We start from the raw sequence: 21,995 nt of genomic DNA on the forward strand, positions 1-21,995 counted from the left end.
CCAAGAAACTGGGACTGAAATATTTGGGACCTTTCTCCGTAAAGCAAGTTATCAATAATGTGACTGTTGAGCTTCAATTGCCTAAAGCTCTAAAACATATTCGCCCCTGTTTTCATCGCAGCCTACTGAAACGCGATCCTGGGCCTGCACAGTGGAGGCCCCCAGCAGCGACACCTCCCCCAACCATAATTCGGGGTCAGATACAGTAAGAAACCTCAAGGGTAATATGCAATTAAAAGGTCAAACATTAAAAACAATGCAGGGCTTTTTTGAGCAGGAATGCAGTTCCAGTGGCTTGGCCTAATGAGGTGTGGCCTAATATGCAAATGAGCTCCTGCCAGGCCTTTTCTACAAAAAAGCCCTTGGTGAAACAATGGTGATATCAGGAGGTGTGGCCTAATATGCAAACAAGTTCCTGCCGGACTTTTTCTACAAGAAAAGTTCTGAAACAATGTATAATAAATCATAAGCAAACATACATGTATTTATTATAGAAAGTTAAAACCATCATTCAGCCATCATTAGCCTCTGTGCTTTGTACAATCATAAAACCACAATGGGAGCCCACTTCGCTTAACTTGACCTGACACGTTTCGACCTAGACGGGTCTTCTTCAGAGGTCAGAAAACGGAGTACACATATTGGCTCCTAATACAGAATACAACAAAACAATAGAACAATGCTGGACCACAAGGAAATGTAATAACGTGACAAAGGCGTAAAGATATTCTTGAGGCCTCTTATTCTATAGCCTTATATAGTATAACTGACTTAAGTTTCTCTGCCTGGTCTCTGAGACAGTCAAGGTCAGTCGACTGTCTTTTGATGATTATGTCTCCACCTGCAAACAGGGATGTGGGAACCGAACTTTGGCGGGAGGGTCAGTTTGCTTGGTGCCTTTGTGTTTCAAAAATATAACAGATCTTGTGGGTTATATTAGTAGGGCAATAGGCCCACCATAATAAGTTTTCGCAAGAACCATCTTGCCCTATGGAAGTCAGTGTTTCAATAAAGTCATTTATTACCAATGACCTGTGTTGTTAGCTGAACTGCTGGGGACTCGACAGAAGCCCTCCCCATTGGTTAGCTGATTAGCTTCCCAACCTCCACCTTTACCGCCTTGCTGCCAGAATACTTTCCTTGCCCTATGCTCCAGAGTGCCTGATGGAAGAATAAATCTTTGCTAGGTCTGCTGTGGATGGGCTTTTTTTGCATTGTCTTTTAACTGTTTTCTATGTCCTTCTAAATATATTTTTATTTATTATAACTGTATAGCTTATAGAACATAACCCAGATAAGCCTTAGTTATGTTGCCATGCTCTCAGGCCACTATCTTTACACCCTCTGTGGGTGGTCAGATGTTGCTGAAGTGTGTCACTCGACCTGAATCTTTTCTAACACTCTTGAGAATTCAAAGGTTTCTCCCCAGTGTGGGTTCTCAGATGCACTTGAAGTTGGCCATTCTGACCAAATCTCTTCCCACACACTGAGCATACAAAAGGTTTCTCCCCTGTGTGAGTTCTCTGATGCTTTTGAAGGATCCCCCTCTCACTGAATCTCTTTCCACAATCTGAGCATTCGAAAGGTTTCTCTCGTGTGGGTTCTCTGATGCACTTGAAGAGTCCACCTCTCACTGAATTTCTTTCCACACTCTGAGCATTCAAAAGGTTTTTCCCCTGTGTGAATTCTTTGATGCTTTTGAAGATTACCAGTCCGACTGAATCTCTTTCCACACTCTGAGCATTCAAAAGGTTTCTCCCCTGTGTGGGTTCTCTGATGCACTTGAAGGTGGGAATTCTGACCAAATCTCCTTCCACACACTGAGCATGCAAAAGGTTTCTCCCCTGTGTGCCTTCTCTGATGCTTTTGAAGATATCCCCCCTCACTGAATCTCTTTCCACAATCTGAGCATTCAAAAGGTTTCTCCCCTGTGTGGATTCTGAGATGCACTTGAAGAGTACCACTCAGACTGAATCTCTTCCCACACTCTAAGCATTCAAAAGGTTTCTCCCCTGTGTGCATTCTCTGATGCTTTTGAAGGATCCCCTTCTCACTGAATCTCTTTCCACAATCTGAGCATTCAAAAGGTTTCTCCCCAGTGTGGATTCTGTGATGCCTTTGAAGAACCCCCCTCTCACTGAATCTCTTTCCACACTCTGAGCATTCAAATGGTTTCTCCCCAGTGTGGTTTCTCTGATGCTTTTGAAGAGTCCCCCTCTCACTAAATCCCTTTCCACACTCTGAACATTCAAAAGGTTTCTCCCCAGTGTGGGTTCTCTGATGCACTTGAAGGTGGGGATTCTGACCAAATCTCTTTCCACAATCTGAGCATTCAAAAGGTTTCTCCCCGGTGTGGATTCTGTAATGCTTTTGAAGAACCCCCCTATCACTGAATCTCTTTCCACACTCCGAGCATTCAAAAGGTTTCTCCCCTGTGTGAATTCTCTGATGCCGACGAAGAGTCCCCATCTCACTAAATCCCTTTCCACACTCTGAACATTCAAAAGGTTTCTCCCCAGTGTGGGTTCTCTGATGCACTTGAAGGTGGACCTTCTGACCAAATCTCTTTCCACAATCTGAGCATTCAAAAGGTTTCTCCCCTGTGTGAGTTCTCTGATGCTTGTGAAGAGCCCCCCTCTCACTGAATTTCTTTCCGCACACTGAGCATACAAAAAGTTTCTCCCCTGTGTGCATTCTCTGATGCTTTTGAAGAACCCCCCTCTCACTGAATCTCATTCCACATTCTGAGCGTTCAAAAGGTTTCTCCCCAGTGTGGCTTCTCTGATGCTTTTGAAGAGTGCCACTCTGACCGCATTTGTCTTCACCCTCTGAGCATTCAAAGGGTTTCTCCCCTCTGTGCATTTTTTTGTGTACGAGGAGCTGTGATCTATTTCTAAAATATTTTCCACACAGAATGGATCTATTCAGCATCATTTTCATGAACTTTGGAAAATGTTCAGCACACTTTCTTCCATCTTGCTTCGCAACAATACAGTCGCTTTTCTTTCTCTTTGGTCTTCCTCGATTCCTGACATTTTCTTCCAGGTCTTCATGTTTAACTGTCTTCGGCAATTGCTGCTGAAATTCCTCACCCTCCGCATTCCTCTGATCATCCTCTGCTGGAATAAAGAGAGAGATCCTGTTAGCACCTGGGAGGGGTGGTGAGGTCCAAAGCCATCTATGGGACTGCAGTAGGAAAGGACTCACAACCCTCTGGAATCATACAGCTTGGCTGATCTTAACCTCCCCTCCACCTTTACCCACAATATCTAGTATTTAAGGATACTTCTGCCCCCCCCCCAATCAACAGATGATATCTTGCTGGGAATTTCTGAGCTTCCTGATTTCAGGCCCCCAGAAGGCCTCCCTCCCTCCTTACCCAGGGAGCAGTTTGATTGTTCCAAATGAAATATTGCTAAAATGTCGATCAGAAACCCCCCCATGACTGTTCCTTGCCTGTTCCCTTGATATAACTGTGAAGGATACTCACGCTCAGCCATCTCTTTTGGGAGGGAAATATGTTCTTGGGATCCTCTTGATGAACTCTCCAGCCATTCTTCGGATTCAAGGCTGTTGTCTGTCTCCGCCATAGTCTCTCTAACACTTCTGGATTCTTTCAGAGAGAGAGATAGAGAAAGTATTTAGTTATTTATGGTATGGCAGTGTGTAGTGTAGCCAGGAGATCCTAAGACTGTCTGGCAGCCAGTCGTTCCAGCTGTTTACCATTATAGAGCACGAGGTAGCAAGCTAGACAAGATCAGGCTATCCTGGGCTAACCAGCTTAGAGCAGAGAGAAAGTGACCATTCTGATACGGGGAAGAAAAGAAATTGAACTGTAAAAATTCTTCTGAAAGGACGGAACCATATTCAACATCCAACCCCACAATCCCAACCAGTATAAGGGGAATGGATCTGTGAAGCAAAACACCTGAGTTACCACAAGGGTTAACATGAGTATTAAGTGGCCCAGTCCATCTTGCACGTGTTCATGATTAGAGTGCCCCTGCAGCCAACGCCCTTATGTTTTTCAAGGCCAGACTCCAGAAAATGGTAATTGGTTAATTGTGGGAACATTTATCCAGCTGTGTAACTAGGAGAGAGGGGAGATTATTAGGGTGCTGACGCCCTCTGGAAAATTCCATCAAGGAGAACTCTTGTTCGACTCATTAGGACCACTTGACCCTAAAGACGTAGAAAATATAAGACAGGTATAGAACAGATGGAAGCTAAACTAATTTAATGCTCGTGCCATGCTCATAAAACTTGATGTTTTTTTGCTTTATGTAGAGTAACTTAAGGTACAAGTTGGAATACTTAGTCTGCAACAAGAGGTGCCTGTCAAGCATGGTAAAATTCCATTGATAATTGATTGTTTTAGAGTCCTCCATAACACTGGTCTGTGAAATATCTTGGAGGACAAAGGTCTGTTAGCTCTGTTATTCTTTCCCCCTCCCCCTTCCTGCTTTATTGCTTGCAAAGTAGAAGTAAAGAGAAACAAAACTAACTTGAGAAGAAGTAATCAGCATCTTCCCATACATTCCTGGTAGGGAGAGCGACACATCTGGGTAAAGCAAGGACAGAGTCCTGATAACGCTATGAGAATGTAGACATTAATGATAGTTTATGTGTGAGAGCTCTCCCTCGCCCCCACCTTTCGCAATCCTTTTGAAGTAAGCCTTAAAAGTATTGTATCAATGTATTTGCAGCATCACTCTCAAGAATCTGTTACACTGAAAGAATCGGTTTATCAATAAACGTAGTTTTGTATCAACTTCGACTCCTCATTGAAACCGCATGCTTGACAGGTGCCACCTGAAACCAAGTATTTCATGTATGCGATAGAACTGCTAGCTTTTCTTGTTTTTCTGTTGCTGAGATGCAGAAACGATGCTGTTCAGTGAAGTATTATTGTGAAATATTTTAAAGGGCTTTTCCTTTACTTGTGTGCAGTCTCCTCAGAAACACACTGAACTGGGTGCTGCTCAGGTATAAAGAGTGCTGACCCAGGAGGACCCAGGCTTTGGTTCTTGATAGATTCATTTCCAAATCACAGGCAGAGCAGAGGCTTGTAATCTTGGTTGGTCTCTCCCTTACCTGCCTCCGTGTCATGACCCTGGTATTTCTTGGAGGGCTTCCATTCAAATACTAGCCAGAGCCAGTCCTGCCTAGCTTCTGGGAAATTATGAGATCAGACCAGCCCGGGCTATTGATCCACCTCCAGATAATAGCTGATCCAAGGATTCCAAACCAACTGCAGTTTCTGAATTGATTTTGAGGGAAGGCCAACAGACAGTGCATTGCAGTAGTCTAGCCTAGATAGTAAAGAGTCCTGTAGCTGCACAGGGGTAGCCAACGGTAGCTCTCCAGATGGTTTTTGCCTACAACTCCCATCACCCCCAGCCAGCATGGCCAATGGCTGGGGCTGATGGGAGTTGTAGGCAAAAAGCATCTGGAGCATTACCGTTGGCCACCCCTGCTGTAGCACATTTAAGACTAACAAAATTTATTGTAGCATATGCTTTCAAGAAACATAGCTCTCTTCATCAGATGCATAGAGGGGACATAGAAACTGCCCAGAGTTATATAAGAGCTAAGGAGAGGAAGGAGCAGGTGCAGGTAGTGAATGCCATGTAAATGCAAAGCCATTGCAAAAGTCATGAAAAAGGTAGGAGGCACAATCCAGGCTGGGTGTGATCACTCTCCTTAGCTCCTATAGATCCCTGACCACTTTCTACATACTCTCCATGCATCTGATGAAGAGAGCTGTGTTTCTCGAAAGCTTAGTCTTAAAGGTGCTACTGGACTTTTGTACTATTGTGTAGACACAAGCTTTTTACAAGTGTTTACATAGTGTTAGTGCTTTAAATGGTCTGTTACAGTCTTTTATATGGTCTGTTACAGGTGTGAAATAAGAGCAAAAGCTCTATTCATTGGCTAAACAGTTAACATGGTTTCTCTTTGTGTGAGTTCTTACATGCTGTATAAGATTCCCATACTGAGTGAAGCTCCACACTGAGCATTCAAAAGGATTTCCCTCTGTGTGGGTTCTCTGTTGATGCTGAACACTGCTACTGTTACACAATGCGTTTTCACACTCTGAGCACTCAAAATGTTTCTTCCATGGGGGTTTTCAACCATCCTGCTGAAGAAAGCAACCCAAACTGAATCTCTTTCCATACTCTGAGCATTCAAAAGAGATTCCCTCTGTGGGTTCTCTGATGCCATTGAAGATCACCCTTGCTACTGAATCTCTTCCTGCACTCTGAGCATTCAAAAGGTTTCTCTGTGTGAGCTCTCTGATGGCGGTGAAGTGTGCCACTCTATATGAATCTCTTTTCACACTCTGAGCATTCAAAAGGTTTCTCCCCTGTGTGGCTTCTCTAATGATGTTGAAGATTGCCAAACTGACTGAAACTCTTTCCACACTCTAAGCATTTGAAAGGTTTCTTCCCTTATGTGTGTTCTTCGGTGTATTTTCAGTGAGTCTTTCTGACTGAATTTCTTTTCACACTGTGAGCATTCAAAACAATTCTCCCCTGAGTGGGTTCTGTGGTGCACTTGAAACTTGCCGCTCTGATTGAATCTCTCTCCAAATTCTGAGCATTCAAAAGGTTTCTCCCCTGTGTGAGATCCCTGATGTTGTTTAAGAGTGCCACTCTGATTCAATCTCTTCCCACACTCTGAACATTCAAAAGATTTCTCCCCTGTGTGGATTTTCAGATGCCTTTGAAGAGTCACACTGTGACCGTATCTCTTACCACACTCTGAGCATTCAAAAGGTTTCTCCCCTGTGTGGGTTCTTTCATGCAGTTGCAAATTCCCCCTCATACTGAATTTTTTCCCACATTCTGAGCATTCAAAACGTTTCTCCCCTGTGTGTGTTCTTTGGTGCAGTTGAAGAGTGCCACTCTGAATTTCTTCCCACACTCTGAGCACTCAAAAAGTTTCTCCCTTCTATGTATTCTTTGGTGCACAAGTAGCTGTGATCTATTTCTAAAATTCTTTCCACAATGAATGGATGTATTTGACTTAATTATCCTGTGCTTTAGAGAATGTACATTATGCTTTCTTGTGTCTCGCTTCTCAACCATACGGCTGCCTTTCTTTCTCTTAGGTCTGCCTTGATTCCTGACATTTTCTCTGTTCTTCATTTTTAACTCTGTCTGGCATTTGCTGATGAAGTTCCTCATTCTCTTTATTCCTCTGATCCTCCTCTGCTGGAATAGAGAGATCCTGTTAGCACCTGGGAGGGCTGGTAAGGTCCAAAAACATCTATGCGACTGCAGTAAAAAAAGGATTAATGTCCCTCTGGCCTCGTCCAGCTTGGTTGATCTTAACCCTTCTCCACCTTTCCCCAAAATATCTATCCTTTAAGGTTATCTCACTCTCTCAAGAGCCACAGTTTAGCTCTTCCCCTGAAAGAGTTTCTCCAGATTTTAAGTCCCCAGAAGGTCTTCCTCTCTCCATGCCAGGCCCGGCGCTAGGGTTTCTGGCGCTCCATGCCACACCCTATGCCAGCGCACCTTCTGGTTTTTTTGCATGCGTGAAACATGCGGGGCTCAATGACATCACCATGACTTCACCGGGCCGCATGTGCTTCGCATGAACACTGTCTGACTTTTTTTTTCCAATGCAGAGGAAAGGAGAAATAAGGCAACACAAGGTGGGGGGAGAGGAGGGGGTGGATAGAGAGGGAGGCAAGCAGCAAAACCGTCCTACTCACCTCTCTCAGCAGCAGTCCCTTCCTGGCTCCTTCTGAAGAGGGATAGGCTGAGCCACATTTGGGAGGAGTGGAGGCCCCCCCCAAGAGCAGCCAAAAATCCTGCTGCTGCCCAGCAATGGACGGGCTGAGCCGTGTTCGGGAGGGGCAGATTCCAGGGCCCTGGAGGTCACCTCCCTCCCCCGCAAGAGTGGCCGAAAGTCTTGCCACTGCTCAGCAACAGATGGCCGCCTACTTCACTGACTCCCACGAGCTGGCTCTGCTCCATACTCCGCAATCCATATGATGGTAGCAAACTAAATATTGCTTGGAAGTGAATCAGACATCCCCCATGACTATTCCATGTCTCTTCCCTTCACAGGACCATGAAGGATACTCACTGTCAGCCAGCTCCTCTGGGAAGGAAATTTGCTCTTGGGATCCTCTTGAGAAACTCTCCAGTTTTTCTTTGGATGCAAAGCCATTGTCTTTCTCCACCATAGTCTCTCTTATACTTCTGGCTTCATTTGCAAAGAGAGCTAGAGAAAGATAAGATAAAGTATTTATCAATCATATGGCAGTGTGTAGCATAGCCAAGAGATCATATATGTGTGTGTGTTTGTGTGTGTGTGTATATAAAGGTAAAGGTAGTTCCCTGTGCAAGCACCAGTCGTTTCCGACTCTGGCGTGACGTTGCTTTCACAACGTTTTCGTGGCAGACTTTTTACGGGATGGTTAGCCATTGCCTTCTTCAGTCATCTACACTTTACCCCCAGCAAGCTGGGTACTCATTTGACTGACCTTGGAAGGTTGGAAGGCTGAGTCAACCTAAGCCGGCTACCTGAACCAGCTTCCGCTGGGATCGAACTCAGGTCATGAGCAGAGAGTTCAGACCACAGTACTGCAGCTTTACCTTCACTGGCTTGAGCGATGGCCACGACACTGGCCTCAGTTGCCCCTGGGTGAGTACACACACAAGAAGCTGCCTGATACAGAATCAGACGCTTGGTCCGTCATAGTCAGCACTGTCTACTCAGAACAGCAGCAGCTCTCCAAGGTTTTAGGCAGAGATCTTCACATCACCTACGTGACCCTTTTAATCTGAGATGCTGTGGACTGACCTGGGGAGCTTCTGCATGCCAAAGCCTCCCACCCCAGTAGTGGGACAGTCCTCAAAATGGTGAATTGCTATTCAGTATTTTGATTCATGCCTCATCACCATGGCAGCAACTCACATCTTGGGCACCTATAAAAGATCCTTACCCAGAAAGGCCACATGGCCGTAGTTCTCCAGCATGACTTCCCTGTACAGAGCTCTTTGTCCCAGATCCAGCAGGGCCCATTCTGCCTCCGTGAAATAGACGGACACCTCCTCAAAGGAAAAGGGACACTGAAAGAAAAAGCAGATTCCCTCCTCAGAGATTAGGCCAGGCAGAGATTGCACCCTGGAAGGGTGTATTCTGGGAAGGCTTGATATGGGTAAAGGGAAAAGTGTTCAGAAGATCTCTTGTCCAGACACCTTGTAGAAACTGCAGGAGCAAAAGCCCTCCTAAGAAAGGAGGAGGGACCCAGGTTGTCCCCTGCTCATCTCTCCTACCTGGACTGGAGGGGCAGCAGCTGCTTCCACACCTCTGAAAAGATGACAGCTCAACAGCATCTCTTCACTGCCTGTGACTGAGACAAAGGAGGACAGAAAAGTGCCTGGTTGTTTGTTCCCTGCTTCACACACCACCTTCCCAGGATTGTAAAACTTTCCCGTGTGTACACTCAACAATTTTTTTAAACACTTTAAAACAAATTCTGGGAGAGGCAGAAGAGAAGCACCAGGTACCTAGGAGTCTCAGCGATTTAAAATGCTGCCAACATATTTCAGCCTTCTGTGAGACCTGCGTGTGGTCTGTTGGGAGGGAAAGAGGGAGGTGGAAATTCTGTTAAATGCCATGTCTCCATCCCATTCTGCCCAGACTTGAACACATCTGGAGACACGACAGTGATACGAATTAGTTTTCAGAGTTTCTCATGGCATGCTAACTCAACCACTTTAGGTTTACAGTCAGAGACAACATCAACTTGACACCACGTCTGCCCCAAGCCCCTCTCCAAACTCCTTGGCGATGCTTCCTACTAAAATTCCCTCTAAGCTAAGTTAGCGTGAGCTAGTTCACAGGTATTTTTTAGCCTCCAGCTCACACAATTTTCTCTCAGCGCAGGAAAAATGGCCCCAGAGCAAAGTAATTTATGCAGTAGCTCGTAACGTTAATGTCAGTAGATCACAAAGTAGATTTTTTTGCTCACAAGACTCCACAGCTTTGAGGGAGTGTCGCTTGCTACAACAGCATCCTGTTTCCCACGGCACCTTGCCAGATGTCCCTGTAAGTAATAACACAGAAGTCAACCTTTTCCATTATTACTGGGCCCTAGAAACTGGTTTTCAGAGATCTGCTGCCCCAGAAGGTGGAGGCTCTCTTTATTCACTCAGTTGAATAGCTCTGCTGAGGTTTGTCTACCATTTCTCTTCTGAGCCACAGGACTGGATTTACATGTTTTTTGAGGGAGGGGGGAATTAAAAAAATGACGCCCCCTTATGGGCCATTCTATCTTATCTGGGAGAACCGGGTTTGATTCCCCACTCCTCCACTTGCACCTGCTGAAATGGCCTTGGGTCCGCCATAGCTCTGGCAGAGTTGTCCTCGAAAGGGCAGCTGCCGTAATTCTCTCAGCCCCACCCACCACACAGGGTGTTTGTTGTGGGAGAGGAAGATAAAGGAGATTGTGAGCCGCTCTGAGACTCTGAGTGGAGGGCGGAATATAAATCCAATGTCGTCTTCTTCTTATGGCCCCATAGAATACAATTAACTCCATACCCTATTTGGCGCCCCCCCTGCATCGGCGCCTGGGGCAACACCCCCCTCTCCCCCCCCCCCCCAGATCCAGCCCTGCTGAGCCACCTTGAGTTCTTCTTACAGAAGGAAAGTTAAATATGGATATTTAAATTAAGGGGAGGAATGGCCCACAATGAATTTGTCTGATCTCCTTTTAGAGGTTCGAGTGCTATGAATTAACTCTTGTGTTGCGTGAAGAAGGATTTATCATTTTTCCCCCAGATCTCAACTCTCTACCCATCAAATTCACAGGGGGCCCGGTCACATCCAGGTACTTACCATAGGAAAGGACAACTTGGGGACGCTCCATGGCTTGTGCCCTTTGCCCTTCCTTGGAAGGAACTCCTTCCGCTTCAGAGATTGTAGCTTCTATCTTCATGGTCTCAGCACCTGAAACAGCAACAAGGGAGAGGGGTAAGAGGAGAGGGCATGGAAGAGAGCAAGTCCTGCCCCACTCCCAGATTCTGTATCCTTCTTTCAGTAGACCTGATGCGTTAACTGGAAGAATAAGAAGTTCTCTAGTATCAGAGGCTGCTGAAAGGGGCTGTTTCTTACACATCCAAGAGGAAAAGACCAACTTTTTGTTTGTTTGCAAATTAAGACCACAGGAACAGAATATCCGTTTTGTTCATTTGACTTTTCTTGAGCTGAAGGAAATTGATGATAGCACACACACACCTCTCACCAAGCTCTGCTTCCAGAGGGGTGCAAAACTGGTTCCTAAGACCGTTGTCAACCTCCAGGTGGGGCCTGAAGTTCTCCCGGAATCACAACCCCCCCCCCACACACACCCCCGCTGCAGACAGAGATCAGCTCCCCAGGAGAAAATGGCTGTACGGGGCAGGAGGGGGGGGATTCTTTCTCCTATCTGAGCTTCTCCCGTCCCCGAACTGGGACTTACCCAGAATTCACTCCCCCCCCCCCCGCCCTAAAAAAAAAATTCAGGAATTTGCCATCCGGGAGTTGCTAACCCGATGCAAACCACGGCAGAGAAGGATCTCAGCCTCCCACCCACGAAAGATCTCAAAGCTTATCATGCAAGCCCATACTTCCAAGTCCACCTTTCACGGATGCGGATGCAGGGCTTTTCCCAGCTGTTGCACATCTGCAGCCCTTCCCGCTCTCTGCCCCCAGGCAGAAGCAACTTCCCCCCTCCAAAAAACAAAGGAGCCTCTCCTCTTCTCCCCACCCCCCTTGCTCGGCCTCTCTAGCAAAGGGCTCTGTGGCTTTAACCCTTAAAGGTAAAGGTAGTGCAAGCACCAGTCGTTTCCGACTCTGGGGTGACGTTGCTTTCACAACGTTTTCACGGCAGACCTTTGACGGGGTGGTTTGCCATTGCCTTCCCCAGCCATCTACGCTTTCCCCCCAGCGAGCTGCGGACTCATTTGACCGACCTCGGAAGGATGGAAGGCTGAGTCAACCTGGAGCCGGCTACCTGAACCAGCTTCTGCTGGGATCGAACTCAGGTCGTGAGCAGAGGGCTCCGACTGCAGCACTGCAGCTTTACCACTCTGCGCCACGGGGCTCTTGGCTTTAACCCTCGCAGTGCTGCAGACATAGGGAAAAGGAGTCCTCTCCACGAAGAGCTCCAGCCAGGCCTTCCGCTGCTCAGTGGGGCTCCTCTAGAGTAACTCTGCCCGGGGTTGCGCTCCCAGAGAATCCCCAGCTGTTCAGCCATCTCAGAGAAAGGGAGGCTGAAGCTCCTCATTCCTCCATTGGTATAAGGAGGGCCGTGAAGCTCCACTAGGGGAAGGGGTTGGACATGGGTAGTTGAGGCTGTTGCTTGATTTCTATCTATTGCACCTTGGAGAGAAAAGGTCAAGGTAGCCAATCTCCTGTACAAACAGGACTTCAGACAGATAGACTTTATTTATGGCAAAAGCCAACATCTTAAACAAAAGGGATAACTATACATATCCAAAAGCAATCTGTAAAACACGATAAAAGTATTATAATATTATTAAAATTGAAAAATATGCAACAATGGCCATTAAAACGAATGTACTCTGGCATTTCAGGCTACTAGTAATTTTCTCATCCTAAAGGCAAACCAACCAATTGTAGCTATTTTAAGAGTAACTGCAAGATACTTGTCCTCCAAGGAAAGGAAAGGAAAGGTCCCCTGTGCAAGCACCAGTTTTTTCCGACTCTGGGGTGACGCTGCTTTCACAACGTTTTCACGGCAGACTTTTTACGGGGTGGTTTGCCATTGCCTTCCCCAGTCATCGACACTTCCCCCCGCCCCAGCAAGCTGGGGACTCATTTTACCGACTGGGGAAGGCAATGGCAAACCACCCCGTAAAATGTCTGCCGTGAAGACGCTATGAAAGCAACGTCACCCCAGAGTTGGAAACGACTGGTGCTTGCATAGGGGACCTTTCCATTTGTTAAGAGCCCTGTGGCGCAGAGTGGTATAGCAGCAGTACTGCAGTCCTAAGCTCTGCTCACGACCTGAGTTCGATTCTGGTAGAAGCTGGGTTCAGGTAGCCGGCTCCAGGTTGACTCAGCCTTCCATCTCCGAGGACGGTAAAATGAGTACCCAGCTTGCTGGGGGGAAAGTGTAGATGACTGGGGAAGGCAATGGCAAACCACCTCGTAAAAAAGTCTGCCGTGAAGACGTTGTGATGAGACGTCACCCCAGAGTCAGAAACGACTGGTGCTTGCACAGGCGACTACCTTTTTTTAGGCTTTTGAGAGCTGCCCAGGTATTCTTCTCAGGAGGACCTAGGAATGAAGTACAAAATCTCTGGCTGTCTCAGGAGGACCTAGGAATGAAGTACAAAATCTCTGGCTGTTGAATGACCAAAGCTCATCACTGTCAGGAGGCAGACTGCCACAGAAATTGAGGCCATTTAAAAAAAAATTATTTCCCTTCATTATATTCTGCCTTTTCCTCCCTAGGGCCCAAAGAAACTTGCATTGGTTTTCTTCTCTTCTTTTTATTTTTAAAAAATTATTCGTTAAGTCATTTTTACCCTGTGGCTTCCACCGTTCTCTCACTCTTCTGTTTTTATCCTCCCAGCAACCCTGCGGGGTAGGTCAGGGCGAGAGTGCGCTGGCCCCAGGTCACCCAGCGAGCTTCCATGGCAGAAGTGGGGCTTCGAATCCAGGTCTCCCAGATACTAGCCTGGCACTCTTAACCACTATACCACACTGGAAAACTCCCCCCCCCCTCATTTCCTTCCCAACAGAATGCATTAGATCAGGAGTGGCCAAACTGTGGCTCAGGAGCCACATGTGGCTCTTTCACGCATATTGTGTGGCTCTTGAAGCCCCCATCCCCCTGTCAGCTGGCTTGGAGAAGGTATTTCTCTCCTTAAATCACTCCTCCAAGCCAAGCCAGCTGGCGGAAAATACATTTAAAGTTAAAGTATCCTTCCTTCCTTCCTTCCTTCCTTCCTTCCTTCCTTCCTTCCTTCCTTCCTTCCTTCCTTCCTTCCTTCCTTCCTCCCTCCCTCTCTCTTAAACATCTGATGTTCCACCCATGCATTAGATGAAAACTGCAAAGCATCTCTGTTGGCTGAGGTGATGCTACGTGGGCTCTGTGCCCTTCGTTACTGCATCGTACTGCTGTAGAAATTGCAGGAGCGAATGTCCTGTTAATCTCTGCTTCTGCCTTTTAAAAAGTGCTAGTGAGATGTTGCGGAATGCTTGAGTGCTTCTCACCCTTTTTGAAACTTGAATGTCCTCTGAAGTTTATACAGCTCTATGCAGACATGCTTTTTTTAAAAAAAATCACACTTTTGATGCAGTTAGGGCTTTTTTGGAGCAGGAACACACAGGAATGTAGCTCTAGGGGTGCAGCCAAATAGGCAAATGAGTTCCTGCTGGGCTTTTTCTACCAAAAAAGCCCTGGATATAGAGTGGTTAGCTGCAGTACTGCAGTCCAAGCTCTGCTCACGACCTGAGTTTGATCCCAGCAGAAGCTGGTTCAGGTAGGACTCAGCCTTCCATCCTTCCGAGTCCCTAGCTTGCTAAGGGGGGGGGGGGGGTAAAGTGTAGATGACCGGGGAAGGCAACGGCAAACCACCCTGTAAAACCAAGAATACAGAGCATCATTATTCCAGAGTGTTCCATCTATACCTTGTGGCCAATAGCTACTGATGGACATAAGAACATCAGTGAAGCCATGCTGGATCAGGCCAACGGTCCATCCAGTGTCAACACTGTGTATCACACAGTGGCCAAAATCCAGGGGTCATCAGGAGGTCCACTAGTGGGGCCAGAACTCCAAAAGCCCTCCCACTGTTGCCCTCCAAGCACCAAGAAGACAGAGCATCACTGCCCCAGACAGAATGTTCCATCTGTAACTAGTGGCTGATAGCCAGTGAGAGACCTTTGCCCCATATGTTTATCCAGTCTCCTCTGGAAGCTATCCATACTTGGCCATCACCGTATCTTGTAGCAGGCTCGGATTAGAACGTCAGCCTTTTCCATCCAAAGATGGCATATTTGGACCACACCATTCTCCGAACTCCTTGCTCAGCTGCACCTTCCCGCTATTGCATTCTCGTCCTGCCCTCCCAGCCCCACCTAGCTGCTTCACGTTGACTTCTGCTTCTCTTCCTCCAGGTCGGTGAAGTTCAATAAGGGCTACGCTGCTCTCAGTCAGATCTCGGATGAAACCCTGGTGTCCTTGGAATCAGACAGGTGAGGACTGAGCTGGGACCTCCTGGGAGCACTGAGGTGGGAAAAGCCAAGAAGTTCCCATTTAGGGGTGTTCCCTGGTCCTCTAACTTATTGACAGATTGGGTAGCAGTGAGGTGAGGGGCCGTGGTTCAGCGGTAGAGCATCTGCTTGGCATGCAGAAGGTCCCAGGTTCAATCCCTGAATCTTCAGTTAAAAGGGACCGAGCAGGAGGGGATGTGGAAGTTCTTGATCTGGCTCAGCAGTAGAGCATCTGCTTGGCATGCAGAAGGTCCCAGGTTCAATCCCTGAATCTTCAGTTAAAAGGGACCGAGCAGGAGGGGATGTGGAAGTTCTTGATCTGGCTCAGCAGTAGAGCATCTGCTTGGCATGCAGAAGGTCCCAGGTTCAATCCCTGAATCTTCAGTTAAAAGGGACCGAGCAGGAGGGGATGTGGAAGTTCTTGATCTGGCTCAGCAGTAGAGCATCTGCTTGGCATGCAGAAGGTCCCAGGTTCAATCCCTGAATCTTCAGTTAAAAGGGACCGAGCAGGAGGGGATGTGGAAGTTCTTGATCTGGCTCAGCAGTAGAGCATCTGCTCGGCATGCAGAAATTCCCAAATTCAATCCCCGGCATTTCCAGTTAAAAGGGACCGGGCAGGAGGGGATGTGGAAGATCTCGATCTGGTAGAGCATCTGCTTGGCATGCAGAAGGTCCCAGGTTCAATCCCTGAATCTTCAGTTAAAAGGGACCGAGCAGGAGGGGATGTGGAAGTTCTTGATCTGGCTCAGCAGTAGAGCATCTGCTTGGCATGCAGAAGGTCCCAGGTTCAATCCCTGAATCTTCAGTTAAAAGGGACCGAGCAGGAGGGGATGTGGAAGTTCTTGATCTGGCTCAGCAGTAGAGCATCTGCTTGGCATGCAGAAGGTCCCAGGTTCAATCCCTGAATCTTCAGTTAAAAGGGACCGAGCAGGAGGGGATGTGGAAGTTCTTGATCTGGCTCAGCAGTAGAGCATCTGCTCGGCATGCAGAAATTCCCAAATTCAATCCCCGGCATTTCCAGTTTAAAAGACCCTGGAGAGCTAATGCCAGTCTGCAGAGACAATACTGACTTTGATGGGCCATTGACCTGTTTTGGTATAAGGCAGCCTCATGTGTTCCAAGATGCTAAGGGCCCTAAACTGGATGGGCTGTACCAGCCCAATCTCAGAAACTAAGCAGGGTCAGCCCTGGTCCATGTTTGGATGGGAGACCACCAAGGAAATCCAGGGTTACTACGCATAGGCAGGCAGTGGCAAACCACCTCTTCGTGTCTCCTGCCTTGAAAACCCTATGGAGTCATGGATATCAAGTTGGCTTCAGTCAGGGTCAGGGCCTTCTCTACCGTGGCCGCAGCGTGGTGGTACTCCACCGGGCCTTTTTTCACATCTTCCTGGCACCTTCTCGTGACTGAATGCCAGCACTGCGATCTTGCTTTTCAAATGTTTAGACATTGGGAATGGTTTAAATACTATGTTTTTATGGTTTTACCTCATTCTGTATTCTATTGGATCAAGAAGAAGAAGGTGATACTGGATTTATATATTTCAGAGTCTCAGAGCGGCTCGCAATCTCCTTTATCTTCCTCCCCCACAACAGACACCCTGTGAGGTGGGTGGGGCTGGAGAGGGCTCTCACAGCAGCTGCCCTTTCAAGGACAACCTCTGCCAGAGCTAAGGCTGACCCATAGATCTGAGATCTATTTGAGGGCTTCAAACATGACTAAAGCTCCTTCCATTTCTTTCTGGTTAGAATAAGATTTCTGTGCAGATTCACACTTTCTACAAGAGTTTATATAGTGCCTAATGCATGGTCTATCATGATCTTTTTTCTCTTCATGCGAGTTCTTAGAGGCTGCAGAAAATTTACTTGATGAGTGAAACTCCACACTCTGAGCATCCAAAAGGTTTTCCCTCTGTGTGGGTTCTTGAATGATGTTGAAGACTGCTGCTGTTCCTCAAGGTCATTCCGCACTCTGAGTGCACAAACTGTTTCTTCCATGTGGGGTTTAAGGTCCTGTTGAAGAAGGCGACTCGGTTTGAATCTTTTCCCACACTCTTAGAATTTCAAAGGTTTCTCACCTGTGTCAAGAGAGCTTCCAAAAATGGAGGGAAAACTCACCGCCCACAATCCTGATGTGCCAACATAAACTGTGGGATTTCTTCCTGAATGGTGAAATTGCAAGCCACTCTCTAATATCTAACCTAGATCATTATCAGAAATCATTTAAAGCTTTATGGTCACCTGTGGTAAATTATCTTGTAGATAAGAGTGTCAGACGTTGGAACTTACCTGTTTAAATGTGCTTTAAACTGTTCATGTCCCCTTGCCCTAACTAACTCCATTTTGAATGACTCTACTAACCCTGGGAATAAAGGTTTGCATTTCAAACCATTTTGCAACAGTTACTAACTCCCATGAGAATTCCTTGCATAGCACTAACAAATGTAGCAGGACTTTGAAGATAGTAAGCCTCAAGGTAACCAGCAGGGTTCCTTCCTTGGGAAAGAGATAAGGAGGTACGAGAACCGGCAGTTGCCTCCCGAAAGTGTGAGAATGGTTTTATTGTTTAGCTTTTGATGTTAGAGGTTAAAATGGTATGCTTTGCTTTGAATTGTATCAATCTCAACTCGTTCCTGACCCAGACGACTAGTCCTCAAATAAATGGATTAACTTTGCTACAAATGATGGTCCGTTTTACTTTGAAGTTCCAAGTCTGACAAAGAGATCTTACCCAAGAACCCTTATTACACCAATTTGATTTTCTTTTAACTTCAGCAGAAAGATATTGCTCTCTTTTTGCCCATATACAGTAGAGTAATATTTTAATACTGTTATTATGACTTTTACAACCTTGTTATACCATGCAAGTAAGCATTTGTTGGCTAAGGTGTCTGTAATGTAGTGTGTATAGCAAATTGCATATAGTATTCAAATGTGATATATGTGACAATGATTGTATTTTTCTTTTCTCATATTGTTGTTACAAACTATTGGTTACCAGTTGTTTGTTGTACTACATTTTTTCTTCTCAATAAAATATTTAAACTTTTAAAAAGAGAAAGCTTCCAGCTTGAAGGGAATCTCTCTGCTGGGTGTGTTAATTCCTGTGTTCACAGGTACTATCACTCCTACAAGTCTGTTTCTCTCCAAGGCTGTTTCCTTAGGCTAGTCTGATTAGCTGATATGTTGCAGTTGAGAAACGCAGAGTGGTCATTTGCCTGCATTTTGGGAAGACACCACAGAGATAGCCACATGAGTGGCTAAAGGGGTTCATAGGCTGAAGCTGGCTTTTCCCAATAAGAATAGTTAGGCAGAAGTCATAAGAACATAAGAGAAGCCATGTTGGATCAGGTCAATGGCCCATCCAGTCCAACCCTCTGTGTCACACAGTGGTCAAGAAAACCAGGTGCCATCAGGAGGTCCATCACTGGGACCAGGAAGAAGATGATTATGATGATATTGGATTTATATCCCACCCTCCACTCAGACTCTCAGAGCGGCTCACAATCTCCTTTACCTTCCTCCCCCACAACAGACACCCTGTGAGGTGGGTGGAGCTGGAGAGGGCTCTCACAGCAGCTGCCCTTTCAAGGACAACCTCTGCCAGAGCTATGGCTGACCCAAGGCCATGCCAGCAGCTGCAAGTGGAGGAGTGGGGAATCAAACCCGGTTCTCCCAGATAAGAGTCAGCGCACTTAACCAGTACACCAGGCTGGCTCTCTCTAAACTTCTAGGACACTAGAAGCTGTCAGGTGTGAGTCATTTCTTGGGTTCATGGATTTCTATAGAACATTTATAAGCAACTTTGCAGAAGTGGCCCTTCCCTTAACAGACCTCCGGACCAAGGGAAGGGTCCAGAAGTGAAGAAATCAGGGGTCCACCTAGAATGGTCCCCAAAGTGTCAGGCTACGTTTGATAACCCAAAAACTCTCTTCACCTCAGAATGCATCCTTATTCACCCAGGTGAAAATAAGAAATTTGTGGCGCAATGTGACGGAAGCGATGTGGTCAGGGCGGGCAATCTGTTACAAGAGGGGGAGGATGGCAAGTTACATCCCTGTGCTTACGTGTCAAAAAAAGTTCAATGCTACCGAGAGAAATTGGTCAGCTGGAGATAAAGAGGCCTCCACCATTAAACTGGCCCTAGAGACATGGCAGTAATAGAAAAAAGAACCTGACATTAGGCAATGTAAATAAATCAAGTCCCATGCAGTTTTCTGTCTCTGCCCAAGTGGTCCACCATACAAAGACCCCAGGTTTTGAAAAACTTCGTTTCAATCATTCTTCCACAGCGGTGTGGGCTTCAAAAAACTCAATCCAGACATCTAAATATTTTTCATTCAACAAAGAATAGATCTTCTGATTCAAACGTGTAATTCTCTTCCAAGAGTTATATTTCTGTGTCGACTGATGTAATAACGTCAAATTTAATCAATTATTCTTATTGGAATCAAGCCAACCTCCCTTGTAACCTCCTTCAAACGCCTAGAGACATGGTGCCAGTTTTTAGAAGGTGCCGGGGTTCTGTTTGAAATTTGGACCAAATCACAAAAATTTGGAGGCGGTGGCTACTCGCAAACGGTCCACCAAACAAGTCCGATGGGCGGGGCTCTTCTCTCAGTTTCACTTCATCCTCCTGCACATCCCTGGGAAACAAAACTTTCTTGTTGATGCCCCGTGGCACCTCCCCCAACATGAAAGCAAAAGGGAGGTCGTTATTGACTCCCTCTTCACCCCTAACCAATTGGGAGCAATGGTGGCCGCTCGACGTCAGGCTCAGGCGGGCCCTCCCACTCCGCCTCTAGGGACGGACTTCCAATCCGCCCTCTGGGAGGAGCTAACACATCAACTGCCCAAGGGGGAGAATCTAGTTCAGGGGTGGCCACACACTTAAGGTAAGAGCCACATAGAATAAATGCCAGATGTTTGAGAGCCGCAAGACATGAACATCAGATGTTTGAGAGCCCCCAGGGAGGGAGGGAGGCAAATAGATGGTGGGAGGGAGAGGTGGAAAGAAAGCAACGTTAACTTTAAATGCATTCTCTAAGCTGCCAGCTAGCTTGGCTTGGAGAAGGGATTTAAAGAGACCAATGCCTTCTCCAAGCTGGCCAATGGGGCGGTGGGGGCTTTGAGAGCCACACAATATGTGTGAAAGAGCCACAGTTTGGCCACCCCTGACCTAGTATGTCAGGAGGATGGGCTCTGGTACCAAGATGCCAAGTTATATATTCCCCCGCCTCTCTGCAAGATTGTGCTCGAGAGCTCTCATGATGCTAATTTGGGGTGGGGTGGGATGTGGAATTCAGTTTTGTAACAGCACCACGTTTTATACAAGGACAATTTTGGCGGCCAGGATTACACCGTGGTGTTTCTCAATATGTGATGGGCTACCCAGTTGCATCACGGTGAAAAAAACAAACAATATGATAAAAAGGATGGAAAACTCTGGGCCTTTAAACCAGGTGATAAGGTCTACATTTCCACTGAGAACTTGCCCAACAGTCAGCCTTCCAAGAAACTGGGACTGAAATATTTGGGACCTTTCTCCATAAAGCGAGTTATCAATAATGTGTCTGTTGAGCTTCAATTGCCTAAAGCTCTAAAACATATTTGCCCGTTTTCATCGCAGCCTACTGAAACGCGATCCTGGGCCTGCACAGTGGAGGCCCCCAGCAGCGACACCTCCCCCAACCATCGTTCGGGGTCAGATACAGTAAGAAACCTCAAGGGTAACATGCAATTAAAAGGTCAAACATTAAAAACAATGCAGGGCTTTTTTGAGCAGGAATGCAGTTCCAGTGGCTTGGCCTAATGAGGTGTGGCCTAATATGCAAATGAGCTCCTGCCAGGCCTTTTCTACAAAAAAGCCCTTGGTGAAACAATGGTGATATCAGGAGGTGTGGCCTAATATGCAAACAAGTTCCTGCCGGACTTTTTCTACAAGAAAAGTTCTGAAACAATGTATAATAAATCGTAAGCAAACATACATGTATTTATTATAGAAAGTTAAAACCATCATTCAGCCATCATTAGCCTCTGTGCTTTGTACAGTCATAAAACCACAATGGGAACCCACTTCGCTTAACTTGACCTGACACGTTTCGACCTAGACGGGTCTTCTTCAGAGGTCAGAAAACGGAGTACACATATTGGCTCCTAATACAGAATACAACAAAACAATAGAACAATACTGGACCACAAAGGCTTAAAGATATTCTCGAGGCCTCTTATTCTATAGCCTTATATCCTAATCAAGGGCATACATATCGCATCCAGTGTCTTATTGTATGCCTTGCCACATGGTCCAGAGTTGATCAAGGCAGGTGTAAGGTCACAGACTACGTGCCAGGAGTTATGTGTCGGGGTCAGATACACCATAAGGTGCAAGACATCTTGGATTTGAAATCAAAGAGGGAGGAACTCTACTACTTATTTCCCATTAGTGATGCAGGATGGGTCCAGAAGTCTGACATACGTGCCCCCAAACTCATTAAATCTTTCCATCAAAGCACCCATGACAAACCCGGGGTGAGGGGGTCTTTGGGGGGCCAGTATGTCAAGAGTACCTCTCGCCATTTGTTCTGTATTACAATCTGACCTGAAGTTACCTCTGCTTATGCTGTGCCTCTATCTCTTTGCGTAACTGACTTAAGTTTCTCTGCTTGGTCTCTGAGACAGTCAAGGTCAGTCGACTGTCTTTTGATGATTATGTCTCCACCTGCAAACAGGGATGTGGGAACCGAACT

General features: G+C 46.5%; 1 protein-coding gene across 1 annotated transcript in view; it reads right to left on the reverse strand.

Annotated features, from left to right (window-relative positions):
* Nucleotides 1-454: 454 nt before the first annotated feature.
* Nucleotides 455-21,995, reverse strand: part of LOC132587670 (zinc finger protein 135-like) — a 61,740-nt gene continuing 40,199 nt past the window's right edge. Inside the window, exons 9-13 of the mRNA XM_060259987.1 lie at nt 9,297-9,373; nt 8,963-9,089; nt 8,101-8,220; nt 3,491-3,613; nt 455-3,116 (exon numbers count right to left, since the gene is read on the reverse strand). Coding sequence (XP_060115970.1) covers nt 1,549-3,116; nt 3,491-3,613; nt 8,101-8,220; nt 8,963-9,089; nt 9,297-9,373 — 2,015 coding nt within the window. The 3' untranslated portion in view covers nt 455-1,548. The remainder of the gene's footprint in view (nt 3,117-3,490; nt 3,614-8,100; nt 8,221-8,962; nt 9,090-9,296; nt 9,374-21,995) is intronic.

Source organism: Heteronotia binoei, chromosome 19, assembly GCF_032191835.1.
Source record: "Heteronotia binoei isolate CCM8104 ecotype False Entrance Well chromosome 19, APGP_CSIRO_Hbin_v1, whole genome shotgun sequence".
Classification (NCBI taxonomy): Eukaryota; Metazoa; Chordata; class Lepidosauria; order Squamata; family Gekkonidae; genus Heteronotia; species Heteronotia binoei.